The sequence below is a fragment of the Vulpes lagopus genome, chromosome 2 (genome assembly GCF_018345385.1).
Source record: "Vulpes lagopus strain Blue_001 chromosome 2, ASM1834538v1, whole genome shotgun sequence".
NCBI classification, from domain to species: domain Eukaryota; kingdom Metazoa; phylum Chordata; class Mammalia; order Carnivora; family Canidae; genus Vulpes; species Vulpes lagopus.
The window spans coordinates 149620393-149642382 of record NC_054825.1 but is presented as its reverse complement, the minus strand read 5'-3'; the positions used below and the strand labels follow the sequence as shown (position 1 = coordinate 149642382).

At 41.9% G+C, this 21990-nt stretch overlaps 1 protein-coding gene across 26 annotated transcripts in view; it reads left to right on the top strand.

Moving 5' to 3' along the window:
• GLIS3 (GLIS family zinc finger 3) overlaps positions 1-21990 on the top strand; it is a 622522-nt gene that overhangs the window by 290311 nt on the left and 310221 nt on the right. The window contains exon 1 of one of the 26 annotated variants that reach the window (XM_041729536.1): positions 14436-14501. The exons of 23 other annotated variants lie outside the window; for them this stretch is intronic. Coding sequence is in view for 1 of the 3 variants with exons in the window: in XM_041729497.1 (XP_041585431.1) it covers positions 14686-14713 (28 nt within the window). In the remaining 2 variants the exon portion in view is untranslated. Of the gene's footprint in view, positions 1-14435; positions 14502-14578; positions 14714-16720; positions 17024-21990 lie in introns of those variants that run through there. 2 more of the 26 variants (XM_041729497.1, XM_041729516.1) reach the window with 2 other exon arrangements.

The window sequence follows — 21990 nt, the reverse complement described above, 5'->3', positions numbered from 1 at the left end:
GTTTGTGTTCAGATCCTGACTCTCCAGTGTTATTTGGCTGATTGCTTTATCTCTGTGGACTTTAGTTTCTTCTCTTCTCTGGAGATGATACTGTGTCCAGAGTGCTGAGTGTGATGTTTGAGCATTGCTGATACTTGTTTGTCCTCGTGTTGCTGCTGTGAGAGATAGGTAGAAGATGCAGTCCTTAGGGAGCTGGTTCAGCCAGAAGGGATGTTTTCATGAAGAGATGGTAGGTAGGTACTTGTGCATGATGGATCTGTTGGGAATTAACTTCAGAGGTGGGAATGCCTCACTCCTGAGACCACCAAGCTGCTGGCATTTTTCCTGTTAGGCTTCTTCATCAAATTGTGTCAGCTTCCTTTCACTGTTCTTCTATGAGTAATTAATTGTTTTGTCTGTAATGTTCTTCAGATAGCAATGTCCTTCATACTCCATGGGACAAGTGATAACTGAGAGGATGCTGGCTTAGCAATTGTACAGGGTAGTATAGTGTCCCCTCTCCTCCCCCAAATTCATATCTACCTAGATCTCAGAATGTGACCTTATTTGGAAATAGGGTTTTGTAGAGGTAATCAAGTTAAAAGCTGTTGCCACATTGGATTAGGCAGGATCTAATTTGGACACGGACATGGAAGTTAGAATGCCATTGAACACAGAAGACACTCAGGGAGAACACTAAGTGATTACAAGTGCAGAGATTGTAGTGATGTGTCTACAAGCCAAGGAATGCCAGGGATTGCTGGCATCCACAGAAGCTAGGAGGAGGTGGGGAAAGATCTTCCCCCAGAGCTTTCAGAGAAAACATGGCCCTACCAACACCTAGGTTTAGGACTTCCAGCCAAAACTGTGAAAGGATAAATTTTGATTGTTTAAAGCCACCCAGTTTGTGGCACTTTCGTTGTGGCAGCCCTGGGAAACTAATGCAGCAAGAAAGGCACCTGTTTCTAAACCATAATAATCAGAGCTAGACAAGAGGGAGATAGACAAATAGATACAGACTAAGGGGAAAAAGAAAATACAGTGAATCCATAAAGATTATTTGGAAGCCACTTACTGCCATCAAGATTCCTCTGCCCAGAGTAAGTAAAGCTCTTTTTACTCTTAAAATACAGGTCAGAACAGGTGTCACAGAAGTGACAAAACAACAAACTTAACCAAAAAAAAAAGATTTTTAGTAGGCCATTCAAAAAATTATGGCTTTAAAAAACCAGTATATTATGACTACCCATGGAGATTCTGAGGTGTAGTCAGTCCATGCAGTGAATATTAAGAGGGGTGCCACTATGTGGTTTACCAGTGGATTTGAATATTTTTTGAAGTCACGTACATGTTTCCAGAAGTTGGAAAAGGGTCATTATGTCTGAAATACTAACTTGAGTATAGGATAGATTGGAAAGTACAGAGTTCCTTAGAATGAGGTGATCATTTAATAATCGGTAATGGAATAAATCTTGAAATTGTAATAAGAAAAATAAATCTTGGTTATCTAAAAGGCAAGAACTTTGCAGAAAACAACATGATAATAAGACAAAGCTGTCAAACAGGCTTAGGCTATGTGGACTCAGTTTGTTCCAGAAAAGCTCAGAGTGAAGACAGCTCGTGAATTCTGTCATCAGGCAGTGAGGCCCGTATCACATGTCACTTTGCTTTGTTTTTAACATGTGGCTCAAGCTATGCCAGACCTGCTGCTGTGTGGGAGATGTACTTTCTGACAAAATAAGGCATTTTCCTGGCATCAGGCCCCTTTGGAATTTTTACTGGTGTGCATAAATCCAGCGAGTTTGCATTTCCCACACGTATCCAATGTGGTCACACTTGGCTTTCTGGATTTGTGGTGGTCTCGAAGCCTGTCAGTGCCAACATGGTCCATTCCTTATCCCCACTGGGAGTTGTTGTGAAGAAATGAAATGAGGCATTCATTCATTCGTTATTCAGAAATTGTCTCCCATCTACCATGCCTGTGATGAGGAAGAAATGGAGGAGACAACATAAAGCAATTTTGGAAGGAATGAAAATGTTTTGTTGGGTAGAAATGAAAGTATTTCTAACAGGCTGTCTCCTTCTCTGTCTTTTCATCCATCATGATAATAAAGTTCACTATGGAAGTTCATTTGTATTATTTTGTGTTCAAAGAGACAATGATGATGACAGTGATGACAATATTAATGTTCACTCTTAGTTGGCTGTTACTGGCTGAAGTGAAACACCATATAAATAAACTGCTCCTAGGATGTGAGTCTGAACTCTTCTGAGCTATTTTTGAAACCCCATTGGGCTGGCCTTTTAACTCCTGGTTCTTCATTCCTGTATATTTCACCCTTGGTTACACGAGCCATCAGTGAAACTTCATGGACCTCTAGGCACAAATTTATTATCTCTGATGGAAAAATAACCAAAAAAACCAGCAGTACGAGTGCATGGTATGTTATCTTTGCATAAAAAGGACAGAACGTAATCCTCCATGTTGAAAGAGTAGCTGAGAGAAAGCGGAATGTACAAAGTGAGAGAAAAATATCCTCAGTGTTTTTTTCATATGTGACCTTGGGAACTGGCTCATTAAGTTCATTCATTCAACACATGCTTGTTGACCAAGCATCAGATATGAGACAAAGGACCAGAGGTGAGGCTCAGGTAAGACATGGGCCCTATTTTCTGGGGGCTCATAGTCTCAAGTCAGAAGATTGGTAAATCATCTCCAAATTTATCTGGTACCACACTCACCTTTGCTGAGTATATTCCAGCCAGTCTGGTTTTCGTTTCTTACCTCCAACACACCAGGCTGGACCAGCTTCCCAGTGGCTGCTTTCTTTATATCCTTTGCATCTTGGTTTATGAGCTGTGTCTTCCACAGGCCTTCCTGACGTACTTTGTCCAAAGTCACCACTTGGCCCTCATGATGCCCAGTCCCATCTACCTGCTTACTTTCTTTCATGGCACTTCTCATTTAAATTACCTTGTTCATTCATTCATTCACTTGTTTTATTGTGCATCTCCTTACCACTAGAATGTACACTTTACGAAAAAGCGGATCTTACTTGTCTTGTTTACCATTGTATCCTTAGAAGTACATTTTTTTTGAATGAATGGATGGATAACTATACTACATGATAATATGTTCTATAATGGGCGCGTTAACAAAGTGCTCTAGGAAAAGGAGGAAGCCAGTGACAACTTCCCTGACTGAGCAGGTTTGAGATACCTTTGCAGTGAAGACACGTGAGCGCGACCTGGCAGGTGGGGGAGGTGTGTTGGCAGGTGCTATTTCTGCTTAGATAGATGGGTCTCTTCCTTCATCATCCTGACCCTCTCCCAGCTGACCTCCTGGCTCTTAGCTTGCAGTGAACAGCCCAGATCGTTCACTGATAGAGACGACTATAATACTTGACAGGATAAGCCCTCAGTTGTGACCCCTGCCTTCTTTGGATGCATGGAACAGGGAAGTGAAGAACACATGTTTCCTGAAAACTTCTCTTTCATGCATTGAAAAGTTGCTAAAAGCCTGTCTTTCCAATAAGGAGAACTTGGAATTGATGTAATGGATAAAAGGAGCTTATGAAACAGAAGTAGGCATTCTTGACGAAATAAAAATAGAAGCTTAAAAGACGCATCGTTTTGGGAAAGTTAAAAAAGATTTTTTTCCCCTACTGTAAGAAAATATGTGTGGATGAGGCATGTGTTCTAAACTATAGAATAAGATTTGCATATTACTTCAGGGTACTGCAACCATGGCAATGCAGAGTTTTGCTGGTTCTGATAGACATACTTGCAATATATACATCCATTAACAAGATTATCACTTGAAAAGACAATTGAAAAAACTGAAAAGGTTTTTTGAGGATAAAATTTATTGATATTTAATGAAGCATGAAGCTTCTAAATGAACCATGAAAGCAATAGCTGAACTAATTAAGTGCACATAAAGGCTCCCAGAATACATACGTGATGTGGGCTGCATGCTTATCCATCGTGCCTGGTTACACTGGCATCCTGGATAGCTCGCTCATCACATACGCTTTGTGGAAGCAACAGTAAATCCTCCTGTAATGCATGCAGTAAAGAAGGAAATAACCATTTAGATTTCCTGCAAACGAGGATGGGATGTTTAAGTCAAGCGTTGCAGGGTTTATAGGTTATAATTTAGCAGAGTAAAGACTAGTAATAACAACATATTATTTCCACACACTTGATTTAAGCCTCTTTCTATGCTGTTTCATTGAATGATAAATCGTCCCCTGGTTCTAAAAATATGCATCTTCCTCCCTCCCTTTTCCCCTCCAAAGAGAGATCAAGGATGTTAAATAACATGAGTTGAACATTTTGTTGTGCAACAGGGATTCTTATGGGCCTTTTCCACTGCATGTGAAGACATGCCCGGTGGAGAGCAAAAGAAGGCAAAACCACTCCTGCTTTGGAGGCCATTACAGGTTGTACCAGTTGGGGAAGCAGACTACAACGACAAGGCTATTGACATTGACCTTTATCAATGGCTTTATTAGTTTCCTTTGTAGCTACTGGCTCTTCCTTTGTGGCCACAGACACATACTATCTGCCCGTTATCACAGATCTTAGTCTGTGATAATGAGCTTAGTCTGTGACAGAGCTTAGTCTGTCTTAATGAGTAGCTTATAGTTTCCTCATACACCTATCTGAAATTGACATCCTAGACCACGAAAGGAAGCTGACAAACCAGTAAGACCCATGGTAATAGTACATAGTAATGGTGGGAAGGCAGACACTGTAATAGGTGTCAGGCGGTACCTCTCAAACTCGAGCATATGTTGGTAGTTCCCAAAGGGCCTGAGAAAGTGCCAGTGGGTGTGCCCCACTTCCAGAGTTTCTGATTCCATAGGTCTGGGGTGTGGCCCGAGAACCTGCATTTCTAACAAGTTCCCAGGTGATACTGATACTGGTGGCTCAGACAGCACAGCTGGAGAACCATTGCATGGTTCCATCTGACGAGATGCAGACTGGGGTAGGGAAAGGCATTTCAAGGACACCCATCTGAGAAGTCACAACCAGGGAGGGATGTGGTTTGTCTCAGGTACCCTTGAGACTCCCATCCTTTCATGTCTTTCTTTCTCTAAGATATCCATGGCCGTTCTTATCAGATAAGGGCTTGAAACTTCACTCACATGTAGCGTGACCCTTGGCAACTTAAGGAGCTACCCTTAACAAGGACATGTGCATTTTAATGGGGCAAAAGTCACAGAAATTAAGCTCTGGAGAAGGTATTTCCAGTTTCTGCTAGTGGGTTTTAAGGGACATAACATTCAGGTTTGAACTTCTACCATGCAGGCCAACTACTCTATGTGTCCACGAAGCTTCCTCTGCCCCTGTACCCTCTTGAATGAGCCCACTTTTGCTTGCAGGTTCTCTAATCCCTAACACAAAGCCCGTTACACAGCAGACACCTGGCAAAGGGATATTAAATGGATGGAAGGGTATATGTGTAATGGGGACAAAAATGATTAATTGCTGGTGTGATTGATTGAGTGGTTCTCTCTCTTCATGCTCTTTAAGGAAACTGTAGTGTTGCTTGAAAAGAAAGAAATCCTATGCTTTCCTAGGGTATCCCTACCCCACTCTACCTGAGGTTTTAATCAGCAAATAGTAGGAGAAGATGAATGGCAGTGGGTATAGGTGAATTTGTGTTGGGAGGGAACAGTGGGAGAAAGGAGAGAAGAGGGAAAAGCCTTATTTTTCTAAAAAAAGACATTTATTTGAGACAGAGAAAGAACACAGAAGGGAGGGGCAGAGGGAGAGAGAGAATCTCAAGCAGACTCCTCACTGAGTGTGTAGCCTGATGCAGGGCTCTGTCCATGACTCTGAGATCATGACCTGAATTGAAGCCAGAAGTTGGACCCTTAACTGACTGCACCACCCAGGTGCCCCAAGAAGAACCTCATTCTTGCAGGAACCCTAGGGAGAGTTTGTTCTGTTCTCCGGGAGAGTACAAGAGTGAAGGAAGGCTTTGGGTTGCTGAAGAGTGTAAGAGTTGCCAGTCAAAGGGGATGGCAGAGAGCTCTGGCAGCAAAGGTGATGTTTACATGCATTGCCCAAGTTTGTTTCTTTGAATGGAGTACCTCATCTGAAACTGGAGTGAGAGGTCCTAGGATTTATTTGGGTTGTGAGTGATTTGGTGTGTCAACAAATACCAAATAATATATTTTTAATGTGAATAATAGAGATAAATGAATAGCACACGGTGGGAAGATGCTTAGTTGGTTGTATGATCTTGATCCATGGTTCTCAAAGTGGGGGTCCCCAGACCAGCAGCAGCATCACCTGGGAAGTTACTAGAGCTGCAAGTCGTCAGGCTTCCCCCTCCCCGACCTACTGATCTAGAAACTCTGAGGTGGAGCCAGTATTCTGTGTTTTCACAGGCTTTTCAGGGGATTCTGATAACATACTCAAGTCTGAGTACCAGGGGACTAGGGAGTTGCTATTCTCATGGTCCCTCCAGTTGGGAGGAACAGTAGAGGCTCTACCTGACCAAGATCCTCTGAACTTCAGGAGGGCTTTGGGTAAAGAAGAGCAGAAGCCAGTGTTTTCCTGGTGTGAGTACAAATTTTTCCTAAATATTTCATCATTTTAAAGGCCTGTGAAGACAGAAACAGAAACATTTTGAGCCTAGCAAAGAAAACAAATGGGCTGAATATTAAAAAGGGAAAGAGAAAAATTTCTAAAGCAGTCACACTGAACAGAATCTCCACAATGGCCCGAGAAAGGTCATGAGCCTGAGAAAGTGACTTGGTTGTGGATGAAGTGGACCGTGGGTCAGTGGCTCTAGGTGTAATCACCCCTGATGTCACAGCATGCACAGTCATATTCATTCTCCTGTTTTGACTTTCTAATCTTCCAGCAATAACTTAGTAACATGTGACCTTTTCAGTTTTTTATCCACCAGTACTGATATTTTTCTTTAAGTAGTATTATTTTGTTTTGTTTTCTGAGTATAAAAATAGCATGTTTATGTAGAAAAATTTTTAAATACTGAAAAAACCCCAAAGAATACAATAAAATTACCTTCCAGTATTCCCCAGACACAGAGATATCCGTTGCTAATATTTTAGGAGATAAACATGCGTAACTATTTTGTAATAGATAATAGCAGTGATTAATACCTAAATAAAGTGCTGTGTTTTCTTTCTCCACATTGTTATGAATGTTCCCCCATGTGTTTCAAATTCTTTGAAAATATAATTTTTACGTACAGCAGACTTTTTTTAAATGTGTGTGGAAGTATACTCTATTTAATCAAGTTTGGTTTCTTTTTTGTTAAAACTGTATGCTCACAAATAAATTTTACAATGTTGGTTGATGATTGGGTCAAATGAACATTTTAAATACTCTTGGTTGTATTACCAAGTTGCTCCCTAAATGGGTTAGATCACACTTTATACTCCACTCAATCTAGTAGCAGAATTAAGAGTGTCTACTTTATGTCTTATCTACTGGGTTCTTTTGTGAACTGTTTATGTCCTTTGCCTTTCCCCTGTCATACAAATGTTTATCTTTATTATTGATTTGTAAGGCCTCTGCATATGTTAAGCCCTTAACCCTTTGTACATAGAATGCTGGCAAATTATTAGTCTTTTTGCCTTTTCATTTTGTTTTGGTGCTTTTTGAGCTAAAATATTTTTGCAGTTACATCTTTGCCTTCCAGATCCTAATATTTTTTTTAAAAACTCATGTATTTTCTTTTAGTGGTTTTATTTTTAATATTCAGCTCTGAATTTCCCTGAAATTTGTTTTGGTATATTGTGGCTGATTGTATTTTCCACCAATGGCTGAAGACATCTCTCCCATTCCATGTGTTCTTTTGTGGTGTGACTTTGCCCTGCTGCTTTCTTACAAAGTAGAGTTAATTCCTTTGCCCCATTTGAATTTGGATGAACCCAAGATTAGTTTGGCCAATAGTATATGGCAGAAGTGATGCTGTGCCTGTGCAGGAATGGTCTTTAAACAGCCTGGGAACAGCCTCTTCCATGGCAGCTGCCATGCTGTTAGGAGCCCAAGTCCTATGCCCTGGCCATGTTGAGGTGTTCCCATGGACAGTCAGCATGTGAGAAGTCTATACAGAGCCCCCTTCAGCCCTAGATGACATCTGGCCACAGGGCATGAGAGAAGCATATGCTGCTGAGCCCAGTCCACCCTAGGTAAATCATACAAGGTAATAATAAATTGTTGCTTTAAAGACCATAAATTTGGGAGTGGTTTGTTATGTAGCAATACATAACTAGAAAATAGTGTGATAAGGATTTAGCTTTGATTTCCACCCCCACCCCCCAAACAGTAAATAGTTGCTCCACTACAGTTTACTGAGTACCCTCCTATCCTCCACTCCTTTGTCATACCATTGTGTGCTGATTGTCATTGTGTTTGAGGTCATGACCTTTTGCTTCTATTCTGTTTGTCTTCCGTTTTGTAGCCTTCCTTCAGTGTTCCACAATTTTCACGTTCCTAGCTCTATCATGTATTTTCTTCTTCAAAGCCTTTTGGACAGTTAGTAGAGTTTATTCTTCCAAAAGAACTTCAGAATCTGTTGTCAAGGTAGTGAATAAGGAAGGGTACCTGAGCACTTCACAATCAATCATGGCTCCTGACCTGAATGATGTTGTCCACCACGGTTATTTGGAAGTGTCTGGACAGACTTTAGTTTTGGATGTCACAACTGGGGGGAGTGCTACTGGTATCTAGTGGGTAGAGGCAGATGCTGCTCAGCAACCTGCAATGTCCAGTGTAGCCTCTCTGCATTGTGCATGCACATGCACGCACACGCACATGCATGCACACATACAAATTATCTGGCACGAAGTGTCAGTAATGAGAGTCTGAGAAACCATGAATTAAGGTTATGAAATAGTTTAGAAGAGGCAATATACTATATTAGTATTTACACCTCGGAACATGTATATGTCTGTATTTATTCATGTCTTCAGGAAAAAAGAAATAGTTTTCTTCATATTACATCGTATTCCTAGGTATTTTTAACCTAAAAAATTTCCCTTTACACTTTAAAACTCATAATGGAGAATATATAAGAAATCTATTGCTTTTGCCCTATTTACATTGTAACTTGTCACCGATTCTGTTGCATTGTATAGGTAGATGGAATTTCTGGAATTTAATTGGTAGAAAGTGAGGAGAGTAAACTCAGTGTTTATTTAGAAAATGTTTGAGCTAGAAGGGACTTGAGAGGTTCCTTAATCCCTTGCCTTCCTTTGAGTGATGATAAATCTGAGACCTAGAAAAGTTAATTTACCTGCCTCATGTCAGAGAGTATAGGGGCCTAGAAAGAAGAGAAGCATAAGAAATAGCCTTTGGATGAGAGTATTGAAAATTCTCATAGTTTACATAAAAATTGAGAACTCCACACTGGGTTTTAAAGCCTTTGGGGATGTCACAAAGTGTTGGCAAAGAGTTTAGGAACCTTGCCTTGTGGCCTCTTCACCCTGCCTCGTCTACAGTGTCCTGGCAACCCTTCTGTGTATTCCTCTGGGGGCAAGAGCTGTGTCTTACAGGGTGTTTCCAAGTCACTTCTGCTTGCTAGAAAGTTTTTCCTTTGGATGAGCTATGCTCTGCCTTCTTGAGGCTAGCATACTATGGTTGAGTGGTGTTGGAAGAAGTGTAGTTTTCACAGCTGCTGAGGTGGCACCTAATAGGCTTGATGGGCAGTGGGAAAAAAACTGTTACTGGTTGTCTGACTAGTTGAGATATGGGATTGGGAGAGTTTGTAGCTTCAATTTCCAGGCAGACGAGACCTGTATGAATGGGTCATCCCTTAAATACTTGTCAAATAGAGTTTTATAGAATTTTATATGATGTTTTTCAGATTTTTTTTTTTTAGAGAGGCCTTAGGGGAGCAGTTTGGCCCAAGGAGGACTGAGGGTCCTAACCCCAGATGTCCCTGGTCCTGTCACCTTCCAGTGGTTCTCCTTGGGGATTTCAACTAGGCCTCTCCCAGCTATGGGAGGGGTATGAGCAGGTTTAACTAGGAACAGATGATTCTTGTGTTTCATTACCAGGCAAGGTTCCTGTGCCATGGGGACTCCATCCAAACTCATTGACATAATGAAGAGCCCTTTCATTATTTCAGACTCCTGAAGGCAGAATTTTTCCTCAGAACAGAGACAAAGGCCACAATGCAAAGGAACTCCCTCAGTGCATGATTGCTAATTGGACAATTGTTCTGCAATTATTACTATGCTAGGACATAATCATTGCCTTATAGCCTCGTTCATTGCTTGTAAACTTTCTTTGAGATGGGAATCTTAAGAAATTACACTGTCAAGTTTGATATGTTGAAATTAGATTTTTACCTGCATTCCTTAACTAGATGCTTACTGTCCCAGAGCAGCCTGAATATTGGTTCTATGGCAGATTTACATTTGGCAGATAAACAAATGGGCACGGTTCCCACTGAAAACTGTGGGTCAGCCATGATTCTGCTAAAACCTAAGGTTTACAAGATTTAAGCAAACTCCAACTGAACCTCTTTTTTTAAACTACTGAAGGTAAATAATCTCATTTCTCTTTCCTCCTGAAAATTCATAGATTTTGTCTGATCTGGGAGTGGTGTCTTTTGTATCCTCTAAGCTTATAGACAGAGGAAGGAGAAATCTGTCCAGGGGTGTTTTCAGACTCAATTAATGGACCGGAATGGGACTTATCTTTAGGCACACTTGTAAGGTAGGGGGTCTCTGTGTCTCTCTTCACTCCTAATCCCGTCTTCTGTGCTTACTCCTTTTCTCCTCCAACTATTCATCTCTTCATGAACACTCCTGTCCCAAATTCAATTCTCATTGTGTAGGAGGAGCCTGCCATCTGCCATCTTCATTCTATTTTGAAGGCGAAAGACATTTTTAACTGCTTCAGAGGTATTTGCACCATTAAGCATCATTTATAACTGACAGTCCCATGGAAGTGGTAGGATATAGTAGAAAGGGAGATTAGTCGGGCGCCTGACTACTGGGATTTTTGTACTGATTCTGCCGTTAACTAGCTGTGTGTCCTGGGGAAAGTCACTTTATCTCTCTGGACTTGAATTTGACCAGGTTGGAAACATGATGTCTATTACTCCTTCTTGGCATGTAAATTTATGAATTCAAAGCATGGTGGGAGCAAGGATGCATCTTTTCTCATGAAGAAAGTCCTTGAAATGATTTCATTATTTATTCTAGTTTAAAGTTAGCCTTTTAGATTATGAGAGATGAAAGGTTTTCATTGTGATCTGCAGGGAGGAAAGAAAATGAACACTTACTGAGCATATGGTTTTTGCCCAGCTAGGGGGCTAGATAATTTATTTTATGATCTCACCAAACGAGGCTTGACAAGGAGGTTTAGTCTACGTGGTTTGGTCAAGTTCACACAGTTGCACAGCTACAGATCAAACTTGGCTTCCTGGCCTTGTGACTTGACTCTGGCCTATCCCTTCTTGTCTCCATAGCACTGACCACACTTACCCATACATCCACGTCTCTTTCCTCCTTATGTTACTATTTTTCCTACAGAGTGCAGAGTGCAGCCACATGCCTGGGGAAAGGTGATAGCTGATTAGACTCTGCTTTTATGTCAGTGCAGTTTTGAAAGATAAAATCTTGTGTTACTGAGGCAGAATTTTAGACAAGACTCCATTTAAAGTTATTTGTATTGTTCTAAGGATAGGTTGATTTCTAGTAGAAAGGGTCCCTGTAAAATGTTGGACTGCGTGGGAGGTTGCTCATTCAGGGCACCTCATATTCACATCTTGTTGCACCTGACTCATTGTGTCATTGTCTTTGTGCTTGTCTGTGTGTGTGTGACTGTGTGCATGTATGTGTATCTGTGCATGTACAGGCATGTACACACACCTATCATGTTCTGACATCCCTATGTATATCCCGGTGAATTGTGTGCACTCAAGACTGTTAAATGAATAGAAAATTAGTAAATCCTTTCTGTAGTAAGGTGTATGCAGATGTAAGATCACTGTCATTATCACTATCATATCCTCTTCAATGTCCCAACAGCTTTGAGATCTTACCTTATTTTATCAGACATGAGTGTGTGCCATAATTCTCTTGATCTATGTTTCAGCTGCTCCTACCAGACAATTTAACCACTGGATGAATGGGTGAACAAAGGATGTTGATGTTATCCACCCAAAATTCCTGAAAGTAAGAAGGGTCATATGATAGACATTTAACCACTGCTATGGAGGTTAAACTAGTGTCCTCTGCTTATGTGTGCACACAACAGCATTTATGATACCTACACAGAATCAGTTATGGTATTGTTCCTGACTGTTGCTTATATGTGGAAACAAAGATGTTAGAGGCTGTGGGTGCATGAATGTTCAAGTTTTGGGAGAAGGATCAGTGTCCAATTGTCCTGTCTCCTCTCCACTTCATAGTATTTCTGCAGTTATATGGAGGGTGATGGCTAAGAATGGATGAGCTCTTGGACACCCTTGTGTGACTTTGGAGTGTGACTAACTGGGTTTGACTCCTCACTTTTCTCAGGTGACTATGTTTTTTAACCTCAGATTGCTTCCTCTGTGAAATAGGATGGTAATAATCAGGATTATTGTTTAGTGAGGTGAGTGGGCTAACCCAGGCATAGAGCCAGACATCTGCCCCTGGTACCAAGTTAAGCCTTCCATTAATGTTTGCTGTCATGTATTTTTAATGTATAGATGTATTATTATTATTAATAGTAGTAATAGTAGCAGCAGCAGTAAGGTTGTAAGTTCTTGGTGAGGAAATAAGACCACCATGTTGATGTCTAGGTAACCCCTGCACCACTGTCGTGGTTCTTCTGAATGGCTAAGGAGAGGGGGAGGAGAGAGAAGTGTGTTAGATTCCTGTTTCCATAGGGGGCTTCACAGAAAAGGTGACAAGGCCAACAGTTTGCTGCATCCATGGGGCAGAACTGTGTGCTCAGTGAGGTGTAGTCTGTCTAGTGGGGAGTGAGAGGAGAAAACAGCTCAGGAATGGCAGGGGCAACAAAAAAGAGGCATCCCCTCTGCCACCCCATGTCTGAGCCTCCCAGCACTGTGCTATTTTAAATAATAAAATATTGTCTTCCTTGGAGCCCTTCCCCCACCTCTAAAATGCTGCAAGTGTGTGGTGTGGGCATGACCTGTCCCCTCAGTGAGCGTCTGCCCTGTGCAGGATGCTGAGGCCTGGCGTCCTAGGGGATCAGGCACATTCTCTATCCTTGTAGACCTGCCAGTTAAGGGGGATAGGTGTAGGTAATACCCAAGGTGGAAGTGATTAGTAACACAAAAGATGCAAAAATAACAAGACCTGTGGTTTTACAGGAGAGAGAAGGCACTGTAACCTGCGGGTAGGGAGTAGGAATCTGGAAGGTTTGTTTCAAGGAGTGGGTGGCACTGGGAGCTGATCTTTGATGACAGGGAGTATAGGGGTATGGGTGGGAGCTGGAGTGGGCAGCAATTCTGGGCTCCTGGAGTGGGGTGTGTGTGAAGGACCCGGGGCCTCCTGTGAGCGTGGCAAGCAAAATGATACAGTCAGATCCCTCTAGGATCTGCGATAATTAGTAAGAGTTTTCCTGAACCTCTTTTCACTATAATAAGAAAGAAGGGGAGGAGGGATTGCAAGCTAAAGCACTCTCAGTGTTCAAGTTAAACGTTAACTCCTTTGTGTGGTTAACGACTAACTTAACTTTTTGCAAAAGGTAAAAAGAAAGGGAGAAAACAATGCAGCAGTAACCACCTAACTTAAAAAAAAATTCCCATTTGCTTTTGTGGTTGATTATTTTGGAAGTAATACATATGTAGCAATTATAAAGATGTATGCAAACTTGAACAGCTGACTGCAGACTCACCTTCGAAGACTCACCTTCCTGAGTTCCCTGTGTGGCTTTTGCAGGGTTCTCAGAGACTTAGCTATTTTCGAACACATTCCTAGTTTAGCCATTAGAAAATTATGGGTTTTATTTGTATAAACTCAGCGGCTGAAATAGCACTTCCAGAAAGGTGGGTGAGCTCATCGCCGCTGTCTGAACCAGGCAAGTTAATGACCTGCCCAGCATTGTTTGTGCGGCCAGCGCTGGCTGACTTCACCAGCATTTCCACTTGAAGGGAGACATTGTTTCCTTGGCTGCATTTGTCAGATGCTTTTCTCCTTGGCACACCAGCCTTTGCTAAATGTCCTTGCTGTCCCTGACTGCCCACCAAGACACTGTGAAGTCAAAGAGCAGGCAGCCCTGGAAATCTTTTTTTTTTTTTTTAAAGATTTTATTTATTCATTCATGAAAGACACAGAAAGAGAGAGAGAGAGCGAGAGAGAGGCAGAGAGAGAGAGAGGCAGAGACACAGGCAGAGGGAGAAGCAGGCTCCATGCAGGGAGCCCAATGAGGGACTCGATCCCTGGTCTCCAGGATCACGCCCTGGGCTAAAGGCGGCGCTAAACCGCTGAGCCACCCGGGATGCCCCAGCCCTGGAAATCTATGCAGAGTACTCTGCACAGCGTCTGAGGCCCCCAGCCAGGACAAAGGTAGAAACACCTTTATCCCCACACCTTTAAGCGAACAGACACTGCCTATGGTAGGGAAGCTCCCAGTGAGAGGGCTGCTTCCTTGCAGCCTTTCTCAATGTCAGTGACCAGACAGCCTGGGAACATGAATAACTTAAGCATGAGGTGATCCTCTGAGGATTTTGATCACTTTTCAGGAGGAATAATGGTAACGTATGGAGTGGAGTTTGGAGGTATGTGGAGCAAGGGGATCAGGGACTGTGGAATTTGTATTTACTGTAAGAATTTACAGTACAGCATGATGTTGAACTTTAGGAACTTAGAGTATTACCTCCATAGTGTTCAGTTTGGCCAAGGAATGAATGTCTGGAAGAGAGGAATTTCAGTGGGCTTACAAATGTGGACATCAAGTGCTGGGGCAGGTGGCTAGAAAAGTTTAAGAGACAGATGGTGGAGCACCTTTGGAATGAGATGTGTTTGACTCTGAAGATGCTATTCTGCAGACATCATGGAGAAAGGAAAACAATGTCGTTTTCAAAAGTCAAACTGACTGCTCTTAAGAATGACTGCCAAATAAAATCCTGGTGCATTGGCTCTGGCCTCTTTTTAAATGAGCAGTTTTTGCATTATCCTCCCCTTCTGCTGTTTCTATCTAGAGGACTGTGTAATTTTTATTATGAGGCTAATCCCTGGATTAAAGGCATAAGACATTCCATTTGTAAGAAGGAGCGTAGGTGTTTGGGGTGAATTTCTGTACTAGAGCAAAATCTAATTCACCGTTGAGGGGTTTGTAACCGCAGATGCTAATTTAGAAATCTGTTTGTTGGATTCAGGTGACTTTGATAAGACTTTTATTCTTTTCAATCTTATGCATTTGTGCACACATTCTTGGGAAGATTGCTGCGGGGTAGTGTTGCATGTCAGAGAGGAGGGAAGTTTAGTTATTAACCCCACATAGAGGGTAAAGGGGGGGCAACAGGCAGGCTTTGGAATGAGGAAAGGGCTGGGTAGAAACATTTCCAAGAGGTATTTTTGTTGTTTATACTTGTTAATTATTAATATTAATTATTGATGAAAAGAGGTCTTGAGTTACATGCCACACATTGTTTAGAAATAAGTTATCACATTTCTTATCTGGAACTATAGTAGATATTAAACTATTTCAAATAATCAATATATATTAATTTAGCAAGATTTTCCCTCTTCCTTCAATGTTACACACAAGAAGACATTAATTTCTGGCTCATAAAGAATTTGTTTTGTGAAAGTGTGTTTTTCCCTCAGCTGTGGGTGGATTTTAACACTAAATGAGTATGTTGAGAACTTTATTTCACCAAATTAGGTCAACAATTAAAAATTACCTTTAGTATTTCACATAAGACACACAGGTAGGTAATACATAAGGCCTTGTGGGTTAATGTTGCCAAATTAGTTGTGAATATTGTGCTTTGTCTCAAATATCTGTGCCTTTTTAGGGATGTATTATTCTATGATCATCTTAGTTTCTTGGAAATGAACTTTTACAGAGTGTCTGTATTTTGTGGTATGTCCTATGGCTTTAAATGAAGTATATTGCATTCAAGTTTCAGTGGGCAGGTATGTATGTACAGGATTGATGATAACTCTGGGAGTCAGAGCTGATTGATGTTCGTGTGTATGTGTGTGTGTGTGTGTGTGTGTGTGTGTGGTTGGGGGGGAGGGCAGGAGAGAAGAGGAGGGGGTTGAGGGAGGTGGTGGTTGAGATGGAAGGTCTCTCTGACAGATTGGGAACTGATGTTACTTGGAGACGTTGCTCTCAGGCTGAAAAAGTTAATGTTTATGCTTTCTAGGCATTGTGGGCTTTTTGAGTGTTAGTAGGTTCATTTTCACTTCAGTCTTAAGGACCATACGTTGGGTTTCATATGGGCTTTACTCATTCTGATCGGTAGGCTGTACTATAACGATGATGTGCAAAAGTACCAGTCATTGACAACCCAAGGAGTCGTTTGGTTGTAGAATACAGGACACACAGTCAAAGGGTCTCTGGGGTTTGTTTTGCATTTGCCTAGGTGGCCTCTGGGGGTAACTCCTATTGGTGTGTCTTGGCAATAGGGGGAAGTGGTAGTAGTGGCTTGAAAATCTTACCTAAGGTGGAATAAGTAGGCTGAGCCTGGATCAGGTCATTCTGTCATATGAAAGACTTGGCCCACTCACCTCATCCAGAGCTTGGTGTTTGATCTCTGTAAGCAGTTGATTCACCACTTTTCAAAGCCCCAAGCTATGATCACAGATTCTCTGGGGGATCTGGGAAGATTTCCTTTACCTGTGTGAAGTTTATGGCCAGTTTAACCTTGATTTTGATGGGCTCACTTCATTTGGGGAAGAGAAATTCTGCATTTGTGAGCAGTGAAGGATACTTGCCTTTTACAAGGAAGCTGACAACTCTTGGTTTCTCCAGAGGGGATTACTGGTGAAGACAGGAAGAGAACAAGTAACTCTTTTGAATGCACAACATATTCTTGCTTAAGTATTTCCCAGAACAATTCTAAAGAAATATAATACAGGTATGTTTTGTTATGTTCTCATTGTGAGTTATGTTTACGAGATACAAAAATAGGATTACGATCATAGAGGAGGAAGAGCTTTTTTGTACCAGTGGCTTATGTTTTATATCACATGAATTCTAACCATTTATAAAATTACCTGGTTTCTTGCCCCTACTCATGGTTGATTTTTTCTTTCTTTTTCCATCTAGAGACCTTTGAATTATTTTTATTCATAAGTGAAAAATGTATTACAGCTTTATTTCCTTTTATTAATAGTTCCTTCTTGCCCTTAACCACATCTCTGACTTTTTGGCATGTAAAGTCCAATGAGCTCATGCTTAATCATGTATAAACAACCATCTAATTATATGGTGTTGAATTTTCATTTGACCAACTAAACAAAAATGACACAGAAAAGAGAAACCTGACAGCCTCCCTGTCTTTGGATACCTGGCCTTTCTCAACCTCACTCTCTTCACACATGTAGTAAAATGCATGTTAAAACTTATCAAAAAAAATCATTTTGCATTTGCCAAGACTCTGAGGCAAAATTCTTCTTTTCAAGGCTACGTGTCAAAAAACAAGTCAGTCGAGCTGCATTGTATGCCTTCTTTACAAATTTCTTTCGGACTTTATTCTTTCCTCCTCGGGACGGGACGGAGGTATTACTTCAGTTCGTTGTGTTGCTGGTGTTGGATGACAGAGCAGCCAGTATTCATGGAGTAGGATTTCTCAATCTTCACCCCTCCACTGGCCTACCTGACGTACAATAACCACCGTCCCAGTCGCCATATTTTTCCACCCTCCCCCAAACCATTCTGACTGACACATTTTTGAAAGAAGACAGTGGGAAAATCCTTCCAAACAAAGGTACTCACTGTGTTGAAACAGTGAAGGAAGAAGTTTTCCATTTTCTTGGTTCTAGAATTCTGAACAAGGAGCAAAATCTCTTTGGAACCTTGAGATGGTTTCACCACAGATAGCTTGGTGTGCTTGATAGAAGAAGACAAAGAAAAGATATACCTCCCTTTTATTATTCTTTTTTTTTCCAGATATTTCACAAGATGAGTACCTACAAGAGAAGAGTAGGTTTGGCTGACTAGTATTTAACTGCTATGAGAGTGATTCATTTTCTCACAGATTCCTCAGCCTTAAGACATAATTTGATTTCTCAAAGTCTGTGACTTTGAAACATGCATATCTCTAAGTGCTAAGTGATTTTATACACTAGATGGTATAAGTTTATTTGGAGGCAAATTATATGAACTATATTTTGAGAATTTAGAGTTAGAATGATCTTGCTAAGTTTAGTGTCTAAACAGTCATCCTCACTGAAAATATTTTATTTTTATTTTTATTTTTTAGAGAGTGTGTGTGCTTGCTCCAGTGGGTGAGGGGCAGAGGGAAAGAGGGAATCTTAAGCAGACTCCCCACTGAGTGCAGAGCCTGATGTGGGGCTTGATCTCATGACCCTGAGCTGCAACCAGGAGTCAGATCCTTGACTGACTGACTGAGCTACCCAGGCGCCCCCTCACTAAAAGTATTTTAGTAAATACTTTTGTAATTTACTTTACCAGTTCATGTACCAGAAATGGTTTTTAAAATTATTTCCTTTAAATCAAAACAAATGAGACTCCAAGACCCCATCTTGCTGATGAGCAGGAAATCTAACCTCAGTCATTTTCTCCTGGGTGCCTAGTCATTACTACCTTGCCAGGGTGAGACAAGACCCCAGGATCTTTGTCCAGAGCAAAACATTCCAAGAGCTTTCCTGGCTCGTGGTCTACAGGTTCTTGCTGAGGTGCCTCCTGGCCAAGGCCAGAAGTCTGCTGTTCCATGCATTGCTTGGATACAGGAAACTACTGGAGCTGGGACCCCAGACCTAGAGTCTGGCCTTTGTGCATTTGTCATGCAGCCATGGACACCCTCCCTATGCATGCCTCCCTCTGCCCCACCCCCTGCCTTCCTTGACTTTGAGCTGAGCACTCTCCCCTTCTCCTGACTTCCCCCTCAGAGGCAATCTTCTCTATCCCCATAGCTTTTGAGCACCTGGATAATCTCAGTGGATTTAGGATTTTGCACAGGTCTAGGAAAGAGGATGGAATCAAAGAGTATCTACTTTTAGCTCTCTTATAATAACCCATCTGGGACAAAGGAGCACAAATTACAAAGCATAGCTCAACAAATTTTCTTGCCATATACCTGGGCTACTAATGGGCTTTTGGAGCATGGAGTCCAGAATCTATAGCCTACAGGCAAAAAGTATCTGGCTGCTGAGGCACCTGAGTGGCTCTGGGGGACTTCTGGGTGTAGGAAGCTGGGTAATGTCTGGTTCTTAGAAGATGGGTGACTGAGTTTTTAATGTAAAAAAGTATAATCTCCATAATCATCTGCCTTTTCTCTGGGTCTGATGCTTCTGGGCATCCCATCTGGACTCGCAAACCCATGTAGCATATGTAACAGAAAATATTTATGGTAGAGTATGTGTCTCTTTGGACAGTTCTTAGGAATTACTGTTTGAAGGCAAGCAAAGGTAGTCTAGCACCTTTTGGTGATGCCTGTGTAAGCTTTGCCTTTTAGAACTAAGATGTTGGGATCCCTGGGTGGCGCAGCGGTTTGGCGCCTGCCTTTGGCCCGGGGCGCGATCCTGGAGACCCGGGATCGAATCCCACGTCGGGCTCCCGGTGCATGGAGCCTGCTTCTCCCTCTGCCTGTGTCTCTGCCTCTCTCTCTCTCTCTCTGACTATCATAAATAAATAAAAATTAAAAAAAAAAAAAGAACTAAGATGTTATCTCTAATAGGAAGGAGTAAATGGAATTTTTGCCTCTGAACCAGCTCTTATATGCTGAAAAAAAAAAAAGTTCCATTGGTTTATATTAAGTAGTTTAGACTATACTCTCTTCATGTTGTGTTTGTGTGTGTGTGTGTGTGTGTGTGTGTGTGTGTGTGTGTAGGGAGTGTGGAGAGAGGAAGGCAAACTAGCAATATTCCTAGCTATTGAGTAATTCAGAGACAAGGATCTAGCAACAATTGTAGTCACCACTGGTCCATACAGTGAGGAGTCTACCTGTGGGCAGCTTTGGCATTTCCTATTGCATCTTTGCTTTTGGTTGACTTGCGGAGAGAAACATTTTAGGGAAGACATGATCTTGGTTTTTGGAGAATGGTTTGGAATCTAGTAACAGGCCCTGGAATTGGGATTTAGAATTCTGAAAGGCCCTTCTACAACCTTATATTTTGTTTCCTTTGTAAGGCCATTTGGGGTTACTCTGCATTTGCTTCTGCCCGGCCTGCCCCAGGGCCTCAGCACGGCACCCTGAGATCATCACAACATTTTCCTCACTTGGCTTCCTGCCTTTAGTCTTTGTTCTATCTCAGTATGTGCTGGAAGTAGTTAGACTACCTCCCTTCTAGTCTCTCTCCACATCTATGCCTAAACACCTACTATAGCTTTTTTGGTGGGGGAAGTAGAGGGAGGCTGGTCTTGGATGTCCTGTATAACCTGATAATCCTTTAATATGGGAATCATTAATACTGGGAATACCTACAACTCATAGAGTGCTTCCTGTGTGCTGGATACTATGCTAAGTGTTTTACACACATTGACTTCTTAGTTCTCCAAACAGCCTTATGAAGGTCGGTACAAGTACCATGCCCATTTCCCAGGTCGGAAGCAGAGGCACAGAGAGTTTAAGGAACTTTCCCAAGGTCACATAGCTGGTGAGTGAAGCCATTCTGGCCCTAGCATTTCCATCCCTGCTCCTTGCTCATGCTGCCCCCACACCACTTTGCCCTCTTTGGGCTGCCTTCTCCCCTTTAGCATCAAGAGGTTCAGATCAAATCCTACTCATCCCCTTACCCCCTCCTGTATACACAGGTCTTGGTCTTGTTTGGACACTTTGTGTGCTCAGCACCATCGCTACTGAGTTTAAGATCGGGTGTGTTTCCTCATCCATGTGTTGGTTACAACTCTCCAGCTGGTCAGAAGCTCTTTGAGGACTAACCCACCAGCCAGGGGCTCCACTTGCCCTGTACAGCACCAAGCCCACAGAAGGTGCTCAATAAATGTCACCTGATCAAGGGAAACGGAGGCAGTCTCCTCTCATTAAAGTGTGTGCCCTCCCTTCTCTGCTCCCAGCCTTTCTTATTTATGGAAATTCTGTCTTTATAGAATCAGTATAACAGTTTTATCTTGAACTCCTTCATTTTCACAGATCACTCCCATGGTATAAACCTGTTAAATTAGATCATAAGCAAGCATCATCTCACCCATCTGTGTACCTGCAGTCCCCCCGGGGTACATGCTCTCGTTCAGCTTGGAGTGGGGCCACGGCAAACAAATACCTGATCAGGGAGCTCTACGTTCCCCAACTGCGCTGTATTGCTTGCTACTTCCACCTTTCAGAGTAACGCTTTGCTTATTTAACAAATATATCTCATCTCTTCCCATGGGATTTTTTGAAAATTTGTCCAGGGAAAAGCAGTAAAATGTGCTTACATTTTCTCTTTGGTTTTCTAGGCTAATTGTTGGTGAACTTTATTTAACACTCTTGCTAAACTCAGAGTCTCTATGGAGCAAAGCGGCTTTCGGTTAACTTGGCAAATCATTACAAGGGAGAACAGAAGGGTCAGCATAAGCACTCTGTACTAATTAGTTGATAATTGATGTACCATAGCTGACTGATGGGACTTTAGCATATAAACTTCAGGAATGTTGTTTAATATATCTTTACATCTTTATGAGGTGGTTCGGAGCTGTGTATTAATAACGCCTTATCAGGAGTGCCTGGTGGTAGGGAGATAGATTGAGGCTTCATGTCCAGGAATTTGGGGCACTGAGTGGTACCGAAAGGAATATGATATTTTTTAATCTCTTGGGGTATAAATACGATTCCATTTAATGCAGGGATCAGATGAAATGAGTCATGCTAGTGATTCTGTACTTGGAGGCCGACATTCCTGAATGCTGACTAAGGTTAGCAGA